The sequence below is a fragment of the Vombatus ursinus genome, unplaced genomic scaffold (genome assembly GCF_900497805.2).
Source record: "Vombatus ursinus unplaced genomic scaffold, bare-nosed wombat genome assembly UNPS02009173.1, whole genome shotgun sequence".
NCBI lineage: Eukaryota > Metazoa > Chordata > Mammalia > Diprotodontia > Vombatidae > Vombatus > Vombatus ursinus.
Window position 1 is genome coordinate 962869 of NW_020948951.1, and position 14209 is coordinate 977077.

Here is a 14209-nt window from a genome sequence, read left to right on the forward strand (position 1 = left end):
CTCTGCACCCCTCTTGGCACTGGCCCCAGCCCCACTAGTTCTAGGGAGAGAAGGTGTAGTGACAGAGGAAAAAGAAAGAGCCCCTGCCTCCACACACACCCCATTCTCTCAGGCTCCCCCAGAATGAGCCCAAGAACCAGGCCCTGGCCTGAAGTCACCATGGCCTGGCCTGGGCCCCAAATCAGGATGTGCTGGGAGACTGCCCAGCTCCTGCACTCTGACCTAAGGCCAGGGGGGCCCCATAAGCTGACACAAGGGGAGGAGGAGATGGCTGGGGCTGGGGAGCATGGACCTTTGGCCCCTTGGGGCCATGTCCAGGGAGGCTGAGTTTCCCTCTGGTCCCTGGTCCGGCCCCAAGGTTAGTTCTGAGCTAGTATGTTAAGTCCTTCCATTCTGGGGCTCCCTTGAAGGGAACCTTGAGGCAGTTTCTAGAAAGGGAGTTAAGCAGAGAGGGAATGTCTGTGTTGTCATGTGTTGTCCTGCGTGTTCATGTATGTCTGCAAGTGTCTGTATGGTGGAGGTGGAAAGTGTCTCTGATATCATGTGTGGGTGCAATCCTGTGTGACTGATTGCCCCTTGAGTGTGTGTGTGTGTGTGTGTGTGTGTCTGTGTATATATATATATATATATATATGTGTGTGTGTGATCCTGTGTGTGTATTCTTCGTGTGTGTATATATAATTGTGTGATCCTGTGTGTGCGCCTGTGTTGTTCGTGTGTGTGTGTGTGTGTGTGTGTATGTGTGTGTGTATCTCAGGTATGACATTCCCAGGGTGCCCTTCAAGAGCCCCTCCTCCCCTCCCCCTCCAGGCCCCAACCTCAGCCCCACCAGCCTCACCTGCCAAAAAGCCTCTCATTTTTTTTGTCTTTTTGTCTTTTTTTTTTTTGTCAAGTTCAAGAATCCCCAGTAAAAATTCTCCACAAGGTCTTTTTCCCTTTTTACAAAAATAGAGTTTTCTTTTTTTTTCCCCTTTTTTTCCATTGTGTTTCTGTTTTCAGCTTCTCCCCCCGCCCGCCTCCCACCTTCTCCTGGGGCCAGGCCCCCTTCTCAAGGTCTCTTTTTTTGGGGATTTTTAAACCTGTTCCTTTGCCTCCCTCACCCCTCCTGGTCTTGGGGCCTGGAAGGGCAGGGGTCCCAGGCAGAATCTGCCCAGGATGATTGGGGGCCCTGAACCCCCACTTCCTCTGACTCCCCAGCCCCGGCTAAACCACCAGGTTTTTGCGTCTTCGGTTTTTGTTTTGCCAAAATAAAAGAAAAAACTTTCAGAATGACTGAAACCAAGAGCTCAGTGCTCAGGAAGATCGAGAGAGAGTGAGCGAGTGAGCCAGTATCTGGGGCGGGGGGGAGCAAGAAAGAAGGGGGGGTTCAGGAGGGCCCCACCCCCAGCCCCTCTCTAAGGCCAGCGCCTTCCCCCCGCCTCCTGCCCAATTCCGCTCCCTAGTCCCCGGGAGGGTCTGGAGCAGAGAGAGGAGGAGGCCATTTATTCCGCCCTCCGGTTTCTAGTCCAGAGAGGGAGGTTCTGGCGCCCCCCAGCCCCCGCCCCGCCCCTAGCAGCAGTGGCTGCAGCGTGTCCTCCTGTCTGTCAGTCGACATCTGTCACGCTGCAAGGGAGGGGGGGAAGGGGGAGCAGGGGAGCAGGAAGGCCAGGTTGGGGAGCAGGGAAAAAGGGAGGGATGTTCCCGTAGGAACACTGGTGGGGCCAGGGCTAACACTGGGGGGCCAAGGGCTGCTGCCGGGGTGGGTTAGGGGTCGGGGTTGGGGAGTCATGAGGGCGACCTAAGTTTGGGTGGCTGCTTCCTTCTCCGTGGGGGGTGGGAGTGGGGGTCTGTTCAGACGTCCACCCGTCCATCCGTGAGTCTGGTCCGTACCCCCCACCCCCCACCTCCCCGAGCCTGGCCCAGCTCAGATTCTCGGCCCCGCCCACCCACTTGCGCCCTGACCTGTCTGCTGCCCTGGCCCGCCCCGCCCCGCCCAGCCCGCCTGGCCCGCCGGCCCACCCACCGGCGCTCACGCCTTGTGCTGCTTGCTGGTCTTGAAGGAGACCTGCAGGATGCGGTCACCCAGGCGGTAGCCATTGAGGCTGGCGATGGCCATGGCGGCCTCGTCGTAGTTGGTCATGGTCACGAAGCCAAAGCCTTTGCACTTATTGGTGGTGAAGTCGCGGATGACCTTGACGTTGGTCACGGCCCCGAAGGGCCCGAACAGCTGCCACAGGACGCTCTCGTCTGCCTCCGGGGACAGGTTGTAGACGAAGATGCACCAGCCAGCGCCCGATGCGCCCCCCGACAGGCTCACACCCGCCAGGCTGCTCATGCCGTCGATGGTGATGGGCGAAAACCTGGCGATGAGCGACAGGGGACTACTCTGGGTGTAACGCGGGTGTCCGGCCGGGGGGGCCGGGAACCAGCCCGACGAGGAGGTTGGGGGTGGCAGCAGGGAGGGATGGGACTGACTGGCTGGATGATGGTGGGGAGGGAACGGGGAAGGAGGTGGAAGAAGGAGGTGGGGATGGGAGATGGGAGGAGGGATCTAAGTGAAGAGGAAATGAGCATAGGGCATGGGGATGGGAGCAGATAAAAGGAAGAAGAGACTGGTATGAAATGGGGATAGGCGAAAGAAGGGACTGAGAATTGAGGATTGAGAGTGGGGGGCAGGAGACAGAGGAGATAAGGAGAGGATGGAGACAGGGACAGGGGAACCAGAAGCTAGACAGGCTAGACAGAGATCAGGTAGGGAGGAGGAACAGAGACAGAGGGGACCCAGAATCAGATAGGTAAAAGAGTTGGCGGAGAACAGGAAGAGAAGCCAGATGAGACAAGATGGAGAAAAGGATAATAGGGCCTAGGGACTGTATGAAAGATGGGGATGAGGATGGAGGAGGGGCAAGATGGAGCTGGGGTTGGGAGAGGTGAAGAAAGGGTGGGGACCCAGGGTGGGGTTAGGAGTTGGTCCAGGATGGATATGGAAGATAGGAGCTAGGAATGGGGGACAGAGCTGGGAGAGGGGAGGAGGACGCTCTGAATCCATGAGAAAGCTGGAGGACAGACACAGGGAGCCCCATGGCAGCAGCCCTGGCACCCAGGGAGGGGGTGAGCTTGGAGCATGGAGGTAAGGGGAGTGGGAAGAGATCATCAGGGTATTCCCAGGTTGGGGGGAGGGGAAGGGACAGGAAATTAGGGGCCCTGGGGGAGCCAGTTACCTCTTTACGCCATAGGCCATGTTTAGCAAATTGTCCAGCCTGTGGGAGGGAGGGAGGAAGGTCAGTGACTGAACTCTGGTGAATGGGGAGGTAGAGGATACCATGGGGGGCTCAGGTCTGCATGAATCCTCTGCTGCCTACCCCTTGACATATATGTGGATGTGCATGTGACACATCTCATGGAGGAAGGCACTAGTCAGTAGGTCCCCCTCAGGCTTACAGACCAACGTGGGCAGGGTTCAGAGGGCTGTCCTCAGCACTTCCCCTCCCAGCCAGGGCACTGCCTGGCACGGAAACTCACATGGCCCAGCCTCAGCCTGGGTGTCCTTGTGTCCAGTGTCCAGGACAGTCTCCCCTCCCTGACTGGAGCAGCCCTTAGTACTATCTTTTCCTTCCCCACTAAGGACTTCAAGAGCCTGGCCTAGGACCTAGACTCAACTGAGAGATCATCCCCAGAAAGCGATATGGGGGACATGACTTGGGAGATATTTGTAGAGAATCAGGGTTGCTGTTTGAAAGAGGTGATGGGTTCTTTTATTGGTGGTGGTTTTTTAATTTTGGGTTTTGTTCTGGGTTTTTTTTTTGTTTTGTTTTGTTTTTTTGAGAACAGGGTATAGGGGAGGATCAAGGTATCTCACCTGAACCTCTGTGTCTGGTGGTGCAGGGGTCCTGCATACCGCCGTGCTGAGGACTGGTAAAGGTGTGTGAGCAGGGCCTGGCCTGTCTTCTGGCTGGGGTTGTTGGCGAACTTGACAGTGATGGGCTCACTGGCGCCTAGTGGCTTCTGCCCATTCAGGCCCTTGATGGCCTCTTCTGCCTCAATCCTCTTGTCAAACCGAATGAAGCCCACGCCCCTAGACACACCTGTGCAGGAGGGGGAGTGGGTGAAGAGCTCTGATCCCCTTGAGCCCTATGTGTAGGGAGGGGCTCTGATGCCACCCCACCTTGTAACGTGCCAGTGGGGGAGAGAGAGACAGTGGTGAGTTCTGATGCCCTTTAACCCCAGGACACAGGTGGCTTCTGATGAGGAAGAAAAGGGGAAACTGTCAAAAGAAAATAAATAGCTCACATTTCTATAGGGCTTTGAAGTTGACCAAGCACTTTACCCACAACTCTGGGAGATAGTACAAAGGTTTTTATTCCCATTTTTACCAGTGAGAAAACAGAGACTCAGAGGTATTAAGCGACTTGCCCAAAGTCACAGGATTGGGGAATGTCAGTGCTGGGACTTGAACCCAGAACCTTCTGACTGAATCCAGTGTTCTTTGCACAAAGCCATATTAACTCTCAAAGAGCCCAACTTGGGAATGCACAGGGAACCACTTCAGATTTTTTAAACACATGTACAGAAGATGAAAGCAAGTTCAGATAACAGAGAATGAGTTTCAAAGAGTGGTAGGTCCTATAAGAATAGTTTAGGAAATCAATGATAAAAAGTTTTTTCTTTTTAAAAGCAAATTTTATTGATATTTTTACATTTCCTACATTTCCCAGTGGATCCCTTTCTCTCCTGCCCCCCTCCACCTCCCAGAGAGCCAGCCTTGATAAGAAAGAATGTAAAAGATGGAGGAAGAAAGCAGTTCAGCAAAACTAATCAATACATCCTGGAAAAGTCTGACATTATATACAGTGTTCCACACCCATATTCCCCCACCTCTACAATGAATGGAAGGGAGATGCTTTTTTATATCTCTTCTTTTGGGCCAAACCTGGTCATTAAAATTTCATAGCATTCAGAGTTAGCTGTTCTGTTGTTGTTCTTTCCATTTACACTGTTGTGGTCATTGTATGTATTGTGTTTTTTTTTTCCCTGTTTCTGCTTACTTTGTTTTGCATCTGTTCATTTAAGTCTGCCCATGCTTTTCTGCATCCATCATACCCATCTTTTCTCACAGAACAGTGATATTCCCTTACATCCACATCCCATGTTCACTCCCCCAATCCATGGACATCTACTTGATTTCCAGTTCCTTGATACTACAGAAAAGTGGTGACCTTTTTTTTAATTTTAAAGTGTCAATCAATCCATCAACAAAATATTTACAAAGCACCTACTATGTATTCCACGCATTGTGTTAGGTGCTCGGGATACAAGGACAAAAGTCAAACTGCCTCTGACTTCAAAAGCCTTAAGCAGGAAATACGTGCAAAGAAAGTAGATGCCCATTGACTGGGAGAGGGCTAATTAAATTCTGGTATGTCAATATAATGGGATGTTACTGAACTGGAAGAGATTATCGGTATGAAAAATAGGGAGAAACGTGGGAAGACAAATGAGGTGAGGCAAAGGGATGTGAGCAGGAAAGGGAAACAAACCTAGAGGAAGCAGAACCAAGTAAGGAAAACAATAGACACAAAGACTATAACAACATGAACAGAAACAACAACACCAATAACAACAACAAACCCCACAAAACTCACTTCTGTGAAATTCTAGCTGACCAAGCTTGGCCCCAAAGAAGAGATATGAGAAGAATGCACCTAACTCCACTTCTTTAAAGAGGTGGGAGACCACACGTGTGGAACAACTGCAAAAGATGGTGGCCTAGGTCCACGTAGTTTTGCTCAATTGTGTGGTTTTTTCCCCCTGCTCTTAAATTGTTGTTGCTGTTGTTGTTATAAAGGATATTATAAGAGATGCCTCTCTGGGAGAGAGAGAGAAGATCAATATAATTAGAAATGAAGGTGACACAAAAACAAAATATAGCAATAGAAATTTCCATTAAAAAAAAATCACAATCTTCAGAGTTTGAAAGCACAGCAGTGATTGTGAAGGCCAGTTGCTATAAGGGGCTTTTAAAAAGCCAGGTTGGAGGAAAAAGAGTGATCAAAGAGCAGGGGCCCTTTTTTCACAATGTGGGAGACACCGAGAAGGGGCAATAGATAAAATGTAAAGCTATTTCACTCTTGTTTTGTTTCTTTTTCCTCTAAGGAGAATAATCTTTTAACTGAGGCTAGACTAAATCTGGACAGATAAGTGAAATGGTAAGGTAACCTGTAGCTAAACTCAGCTGAGCTCTAGTCATTACAATTTGATAACAGGTAGCATTTATATAATGCTTTAAAGTTTGAAAAGTGCTTTACATATATTATCTCATTTGAGCCTTGCTATTATTATTATCTATTATTGCTATTACTATTACTACTACTGATTACTATTTTATTTATTATTATTATTATTATTATTGTTATTATTATCCCCATTTTACAGATAAGGAAACTGAAGCTGAGAGAGGTTGACTTGCCCAGATGGTAAATACCTGAGGCAGGACTGGAATTCTGATCTTTCTGACTCCAATTTCCAATCCACTGTACCGCCCTGGCTGAACTACTTAGCTCATGAGCTGAGTCTATTTACTCAATTTAAGGAATTAAGTACTCAAATTAAGGAATTACTCAATTTAAAGGAATCAAGGCAGACAACCAAGATACTGTGGGGAATGAGTGTTGAGTAACTATCAGTCTTTGAAAAGTCACGCAGAATTTGCAACATATCTACCCTTCAAGGAGACCAAAGACAGTAAGAAAGGTTCTACCCAAGTCAAAATATTCATGGCATTCCTTTTCGTGGCAGTAAAGAATTGGAAACAAAGTAGATGCCCATAGACTGGGGAAGAGCTAAATACATTGTGGTACTTGAAGGTAATGGAATATTGCTGACCCCTTAAGAAAGAAAGAACTTGAAGAATTCAGAGAAGCCTGGAAATACATCTGACAGTGCAGAGTCAAGTGAGCAGAACCAGGAAAACAATATACAAAATGACTGTAACAATGTAAATGGAAAGAACAACAACAACAAAACCTTCAGGTTGTATCATTATCATGATCAAGGGTGGCCCCAGAAAGGAGCTGAGAAAATACAACTCCCTTCCTTTTTTTTTTTTTTTTTTGCCAAGGTGGAGAACTAAGGGGGTAGAATATTGCATATACTGTCAGACTCCATTGATGTTTTCTGACCTGCTTTTTTCCCTCTCATCTTTTTAATTCTTTGTTAAGGGAGATGGGTCCCTGGGTAAGAGGGGGAGGAGAAACATATTTGGAAATGAAGGTAATGTAAAATCAAAAGATATTCATAACAATTAAGCTTTTAAAAAAATGAAAATAATGGAGAGTGGGAAATGTGATGGACTGGAAAGGGGCAAATGTCCTGATTTTCAAAAAGGGAAGAGGTTAAGAGTCTTCAAACTCAAGGTCTAACTAAGCTGAACATTGATTCCTGGCAGTATTGTGGAATGATTACAGAGGAGATCTGTGAGTATTTACAGTGGAAACTAGCAGTCATTAAAAGCCAAGAATGGGCTCATCAAGGGCAGTCTAAAAGCTTTCCCTTTCTTGACAGTGTTATTAAACTGATTAAAATGGAGAATGACATCGACAGCTCTACCTTAACATCCCATAGGCATCTCAGACATCTCAGACTCGACATGTCTAAACCAACCTATTTTCCCTTAAGCCCACCCTCTCCACCTAAAATCTCTATTTTTTTTCCCAAAGGGCATCACTATCCTTCAATTCATCAGCGTCATTAACAATAATTTTTATTCTCGATTCACAAAGTCAATCAACTGCCAAATCTTGTGTCAGTCAGCATCTCTCACGTCTAATATTTCTCTCTACTTACATGCCACCATGATATTTCAGGCCCTCGTTACCTCTCACCTGGACTACTGTAATTATTTACTGAATGCAGGGTCTCCCTACATTCAATCTCCTCTCTTCAATCCTCCAAAAAGCTGACAAATGAATATTTTCAAGTGCAAATCACACTATGTAATTCCCTTGCTCAAAAAACAACAACAACAACAACAAAAAAAAAAAAAACCTCAGTGGCTTCCCTATTCCTGTATTATAAAATCCACATTCCTCTCTTTGGCATCTAAAGCCCTTCACAATCTGGGTCCAGATCATCTTTTCTTAGGCTGATTACATGGCACTCCCCATCACACCCAGGAAGCTCCAGCTACAGTGGCTGCTCTCCCATCTTAGTGCCTTGGTACACTAGCTGTCTTTCACTATGTCTTTCACTTTACATTATGCTTTCCCTTTTTCTCTCCAGTTCTTGGAACCCCTTGTCTCTCTGAGTTTCAGCTCTGGTACCACTTTTGTCAGGAGGCCTTTCTCAATTTCCCCAGGTGTCAGTGCCACCCCCCCATCCCCAAATCACTACATCTATTTTGTATTCATCTCCTGTATTTATTTGTCTGTGTGTATCTCCACAACAGAATCTAAACTCCTCTGGGCAGAAACTCGCTTACTTTTACATTTGAATCCCCAGCACCTATGCCTGGCACGTAGTGGATACTTAAATGCTGATTGATTGACTGATTGGATGTACATAAGACTATCTAGATTTCTTCACGGTTTGGCAATCTCTCTCAAGACATCCTTGTGGACAAGATGTAGAGACAAAAGCTGGATAAAAAGGATTCTGAAATTATCAAATTACCACACCCAAAGAGCGATGATTGATGTACTGAGGTCCATCTAGAGAGAGGTCTCTAGTGGAGGACCCCAAAGACCTGGCATAGGCTTTGGATTCTTTAACATTTTTATCAAAGACTCAGATTTTCAAGGCATAGATGGCATACTTATCAAAAGTTCAGGCAACAATGCTGAAATCAGTCAAGAAAATGAATGCACTATGGGACAGAAAGTATATAGGTGCTACTTTCAGATCTCAAAACCTGCCCCTCCTTGGGACCTCCATGTTTATGTTGGCTTCCCCTTCCAAGACACTCAAGACACAAAATCTGAGTCACATGTGATATTGCAATCTCTACTGATCTCCATTTCTAACCAGTTGCCAAAATCCTTTTATGATCCCTCTTCCTTCCATTTCCTTGTTTCTGCTTCCATTGCAATTACTTGAACTCAGGCAGGTCATCTTTTCCTCTCTCTGGGATCTCTGTATTAGGACCCTTCAATGACTTCCTCCCTAAAGCCTCTCCCCAATGGAGCCTATCCTTCAGAATGTTGTAAGAGGAAGCTTCCCATGAACTATTCTGATCGTGTGATCTTGCTACTCAAAAACTCAGGGCCCTTCATTGCCCATCAAGAAAAAGCATTGTCTCTTTAGGATGAAATTCGAGATCTCTACAAACTGGCTCTGAATAATCTCTTCCAGCCTTGTCTCACACTCAATTAATCAGTGAGCCAATAAATGGTTATTAGGCACCTACTGCATGCCAGGCATTGTGTATTCAATGTTTTCAACATTCTGACTAAACATGACTCCTCACCAGTAGTCTAGAATCCCAAAACATCTTGGCTAGAATGATGGGCCAAAGTCCGAAGGATATGAGGTCAGTCACTTGAATGACCTCAGACAAGTAAGTCCCCTTCTCTTGAAAGCTTCTTCATCTGTAAAGTTAGGGAATTGGACTGGATGATCTCTAAGGCACCTTCCTGCTCTAAATATATGCTTCTAAAATAAAATTTAGTAGGGACAAAGGACTTAAGTCCTACTCCTGGCACACACAAGTCACAGTGACAGAGGAGGAGAGGCATGACTGTGCGTGGAGCTTGTCATTTGAAAGGTGGATTATAAAGCTCAGTATTAGTTAACAGTCTAACAGGAGATAAAAAAAAATTCTCATGCGCTGTTAGAATGCACTCATCATAGAGACAGTGGGTAGTAGAGGCTCTGTACCAACATCGGAATTTGGAAGACCCAATGGGTCTGTCACTTTCTAGCACTGGAACCTGGGCTCATAGAAGTTCTATGAGTCTGTTTCTTCATCTGTAACATAGGGATAATAATAGCACCCGTCTCCAGAGACTAGAGGTAAGGGTCGAATGAGATAATGTATATGAAATGCCCTACAAACGGGAGTTGTTATTATTCCAGTGTTCAGAATACTACTAAGTTCTGTCTCACTTAGACCAGGACAGGCTATATCTGGAGAACTGTCTTCAGTCTTGGGTACCACATGTTAGGAAAGAATCGGAAAGACTGACAAACTGGAGCATGTCCAAAGGAAAGTAACCAGGAGGATGGTTAACTCAGGACATGTAAATATCCTGTTCTTTCCATTAGGTGAAAGAACTGTGCATAGTTAACTTGGAGAAAAGATATGAGAGCTGTTTTCAAGTATTTGAAGGGTATGGAACAAGAAATAGATTTGATCTACTTGGAACTGGAGGGAAGGACTAGGAACTATGTGTGGAGGCTGCAGAGAGACACATAGGTGTGTGGAAAGAATTTCCTAATAATTAGAACAGTCTCAAGTGGAGATTTTCAAGTAGAAACCAGATGAATCCTCTGTCAAGGAAATTCCTATCTGGACACAGGTTGGACTAAAAGATCTCTGAGATTCCCTTCTAACTAGGTTCCTTTGCCTGACTCTCGGGGAGGGAGATAATTTGAGGCTTCTATCCACCCTCCCCTCCCCCACTGCCCTATGCCCAAGGGCACATGTATGGGGGAGGAGAGAACAGGAACAGAGATCCCGGTGCCCGAGGTACCAGATCAGTGATTCTGATCAATACCTCAATCAATGCCCTGCAAAGTGCAGCTCATCGACTAATTCTGCCCTGAGCAGGAGACAGGGGAGGGGCCCTTGCTGTGGCCTGAGTGTTTGAAGTGGGGCACTCTCATACCCCTTTTATTCTGATGCCCCTTTCCCTTGTGATCAAATCAGGCCCCTAAGCCTTGGACTCAGAACCCATCCCTCTGGAGTCACTTCCTCTCCAGCTCTCCTTCCCCTGCCCCTGCCCCCGCCCCCTTGCCTTGTGCCAGCCGAGTGGTCTCTTCACCAGGCTAGCTAGCACACTGGGCATATCAGGCATTTTACCCTTACCTCCCTGGCCTGAATGAGGCAGTGCCAGGTATGGGGTACAGCCCTGAGGGAAAAACCTGAGATCGAGTTCAGTTCCAGAGATAGTTCACAGTATGACTTTGGGCAAGTCCAGACCTCAGTTTCCCCTTGTGTAAAATGAAGGGGTTGGACCTATGTATCTGATCTCTGTGACTCTGTGAGCTCCTAGAGGGCCTCTGATTAGCTCCCCACTCCCATCAATTCTTCCCCCTCCCACCCTTGGGCCAAATGAGGCAGGATGGGCTGTGCTGACCTGTGACCTGATCTACGAGGATTCGGGAGGTGATGATGCGCCCGTACTGGGAGAAGAGTTGCTCCATTTCCTTCTGGCTCATGGTCTTGGGGAGGCCACTCACATACAGGTTGGCATCTCTGATGGAGGCTGAGCTGGGCCGGGCGTAGGACACCTGGGGGTATTAGGGACCCATGCGGGATCCAGGGCCAGTGGGAATGAGGGGATAACCCCTGGCTTAGAGTTCATTTGTCCAACCACCCCCACCCTTCCCTTCCCATTCTATAGATAGGGAAAGTGAGGACTAGTCTGGAGAGAAAGGGATCTCCCTATAGTCAGTCACACAGCAAGTCAAAGGAAGATCCAGAGCTAGACCACCTGGGCTTCCTGAGGCCGAGCCCAGGCAGGCTTCAAGCCTCTGTTTCCTAGGAGCCTCAATGTCCCCACAGGCAAATGCCCAGAGTCACAGACACAGGAATTTGGGGAGGGGACAGCACTTTTTTTGGGGGGGAGGGTGCAAGTGAAAGCACTACTAAGTTTCCATGGAAACTCCAATCAGACTCTCATCTTGAGTTTCCCACCTCCTGGGGTGGGGGAATGAGGGAACCTAGATTTTGAGGAGACTCACCCTCCCCCATGGTACGGAGAAGCCACCTCTGAGCCTCTCCTTTCCCCCACCCAGATTTCCAGGGTAGGGACCCCTTTCCCTTCTAGTTAGAGAGAGACAGTAACACAGAGACAGGATCAGGAGAAAGACACAGACGGAGACAGAAGGAAAAAAAAATAAGAGTCAGGATGGAGACAAAGATATGCAAATGAGAGAGAGAAAGAGAGACTGTGAGAGAGGGAGTTGGGGAGAGAGGGAAACTGGGAGGGAAAGAAAGAGGGAAAGGGAGAGGGAAAGGGAGAGGGAGAGGGAGAAAGAGAGAAAGGGAGAAGGGGAGAGGGAGGAAGACAAAGACAGAGAAAGACGTAGACAGACTGGGACAGGAGACAGGGACATATTGTCAATGAAACAGAAACAGACCTGAAGAGAGATGGAAGGATAGAGGGAAAGCCCTGGGTGGGGGGTCTTGACCCAAGGTTTGACCGTGCTTCTCTTCTGAATCAACAGAAACCCAGGTGTCCAGAAGCTGGGCCTCCCACTCTACATAGTTCCTTCCCTTCTCTGATGCAACTGTGATCCTCCCCCCTCCTCCCCCCCACTCTGACAAACACACACATACACACACACTCACTCGATCGATCACACACACAGTCACACTCACACAGAGGCAAAAACTCACACGGACACAGACAAAGGGGGAGGGGCGGGGCCTGTGGTCACTAATCCCCCTTCCCCCCACCATGCCCTAATTAGGCAGCTCAGGCACCAGATGGGCCCCTCCCTCCATTTCCATGACAAAAACATGGAAAGTGCCAAGCCGGTCCCCTCCCCCATCCCTGACCCTGGGTCAGCCTTCTGTCCGCCCTGCCTGGGGCGCAGGGGGCTGACCCCATTTCGAGGAGCAGCCCGAGCGCAGGGGGCTGACCTTGATGGTCTTGGTCTGCAGCTTGAGGCCATTGAGGGTGTTGATGGCTTTGTCCGCATCATTGGGGTCCACATAATTCACGAAGCCATAGCCCAAGCTTTGCCCTGAGGGGAATGGAGCGGAGGGATGTGGGTGTCAGAGGGTGACAAATAGCCTTGAAGCTGAAGCCTTCATAGTCAGAGAAAGAGTCCCCTAATAATAGCTAAAATTTAATTTACATGGTGTCTTAAGGTTCACAAAGTACTTATATTATTTCATTTGATAGATCCTGGAATCCCAAACTTATACTTCTCAAATCCCAAACTCAGATCCCTCAAAATCCAAACCTCTAGGTTAGTAAAAATCCTGAGCCCAGGACAGTGACACCAAGCCAGGATTCTAAAGCATCTTATTTTCTGGTCCTGTGACCTCAACTCCATTACCCCTTTTTCCACCTTAGACCTATGACCACTCTACCCCTCTCTCTTCCTGACCTCTTCCCACCAAGACCCTCATCTTCTCCCATGCAGGCTGGATTTATGACACTGTGCCCCTTTCTCCTCCCACCTATGACCCTCTTCCCCCTTCCCTGGATCAGGATCTGTGACTTCAATGCCACCCATGACCTTGTCCCTCAAACTCAGGACCATTTGGGACCTCTTTCCTTCACTCCCTCCCTAGGGTCACCTGTGATTTCATCTCTCCTTCCCATTCATGACCTCCCCCGCCTCCCCATGGCCACCCACTAGGGCTTTGTCTTAATCTGACTTCTCTCTTCTCATTCTCCTTTTCCCCAGGGCCACCTGTGGGCTCATTTTGCTTTCTCCAGTCCTGACTTTGCTCTCTTTGGGACATTGTCCACCTCCCACTCCCCTTCCAGGGCCAGGGCCCTCACCTGTGATCTTGTCCCGAACCAGCTTGCAGGACTCAATCTCCCCAATGCTGCCGAAGAGGCTTTTGAACTCCTCCTGTGTCATGTTCTGGGGCAGGTAGTTGACAATGAGGTTGGTCTTGCTGTCATCGGTGGCTCCATTGGTGCTGACAAGCGGCCCATTGGGCAGGGCCGTAGGGGGTGGGCCGCCGGACACCTGAGTCTCCATGGTGCTAATTATCTGCTGGAGACAAAAGGAGCCATGCCTGGTGAGGGACTGTGGGCAGGGAGTGTTCAGAGACCCAGGACCCAGATTTAAGACCACCTGGAGTTGTGGAAATGGAGAGCAGACAAGAGAATATGGGACCTTGGTGACAGAATTGGGGATCCAGTCCAGATGTAAACTTGAGCTGCAGAGCCCAAAAGCACAAGACTTGAAACAGCCTTGGAGGGAGACAGGTGCATAAAGACCAATATGAGTATAACTTGTGAACTTCAGGGGCTGGAGGCCACATTTGCCACCCCCATCGGCACACACACACACACACACACACACACACACACACACACACACACAC

At 48.3% G+C, this 14209-nt stretch overlaps 1 protein-coding gene across 1 annotated transcript in view; it reads right to left on the reverse strand.

Annotated features, from left to right (window-relative positions):
• Positions 1 to 2008: 2008 nt before the first annotated feature.
• ELAVL3 (ELAV like RNA binding protein 3) overlaps positions 2009 to 14209 on the reverse strand; it is a 15185-nt gene continuing 2984 nt past the window's right edge. Inside the window, exons 3-8 of the mRNA XM_027851274.1 lie at positions 13656 to 13956; positions 12782 to 12885; positions 11271 to 11424; positions 3839 to 4064; positions 3201 to 3239; positions 2009 to 2339 (exon numbers count right to left, since the gene is read on the reverse strand). Of these exons, the coding sequence (XP_027707075.1) occupies positions 2009 to 2339; positions 3201 to 3239; positions 3839 to 4064; positions 11271 to 11424; positions 12782 to 12885; positions 13656 to 13956 (1155 nt within the window). The remainder of the gene's footprint in view (positions 2340 to 3200; positions 3240 to 3838; positions 4065 to 11270; positions 11425 to 12781; positions 12886 to 13655; positions 13957 to 14209) is intronic.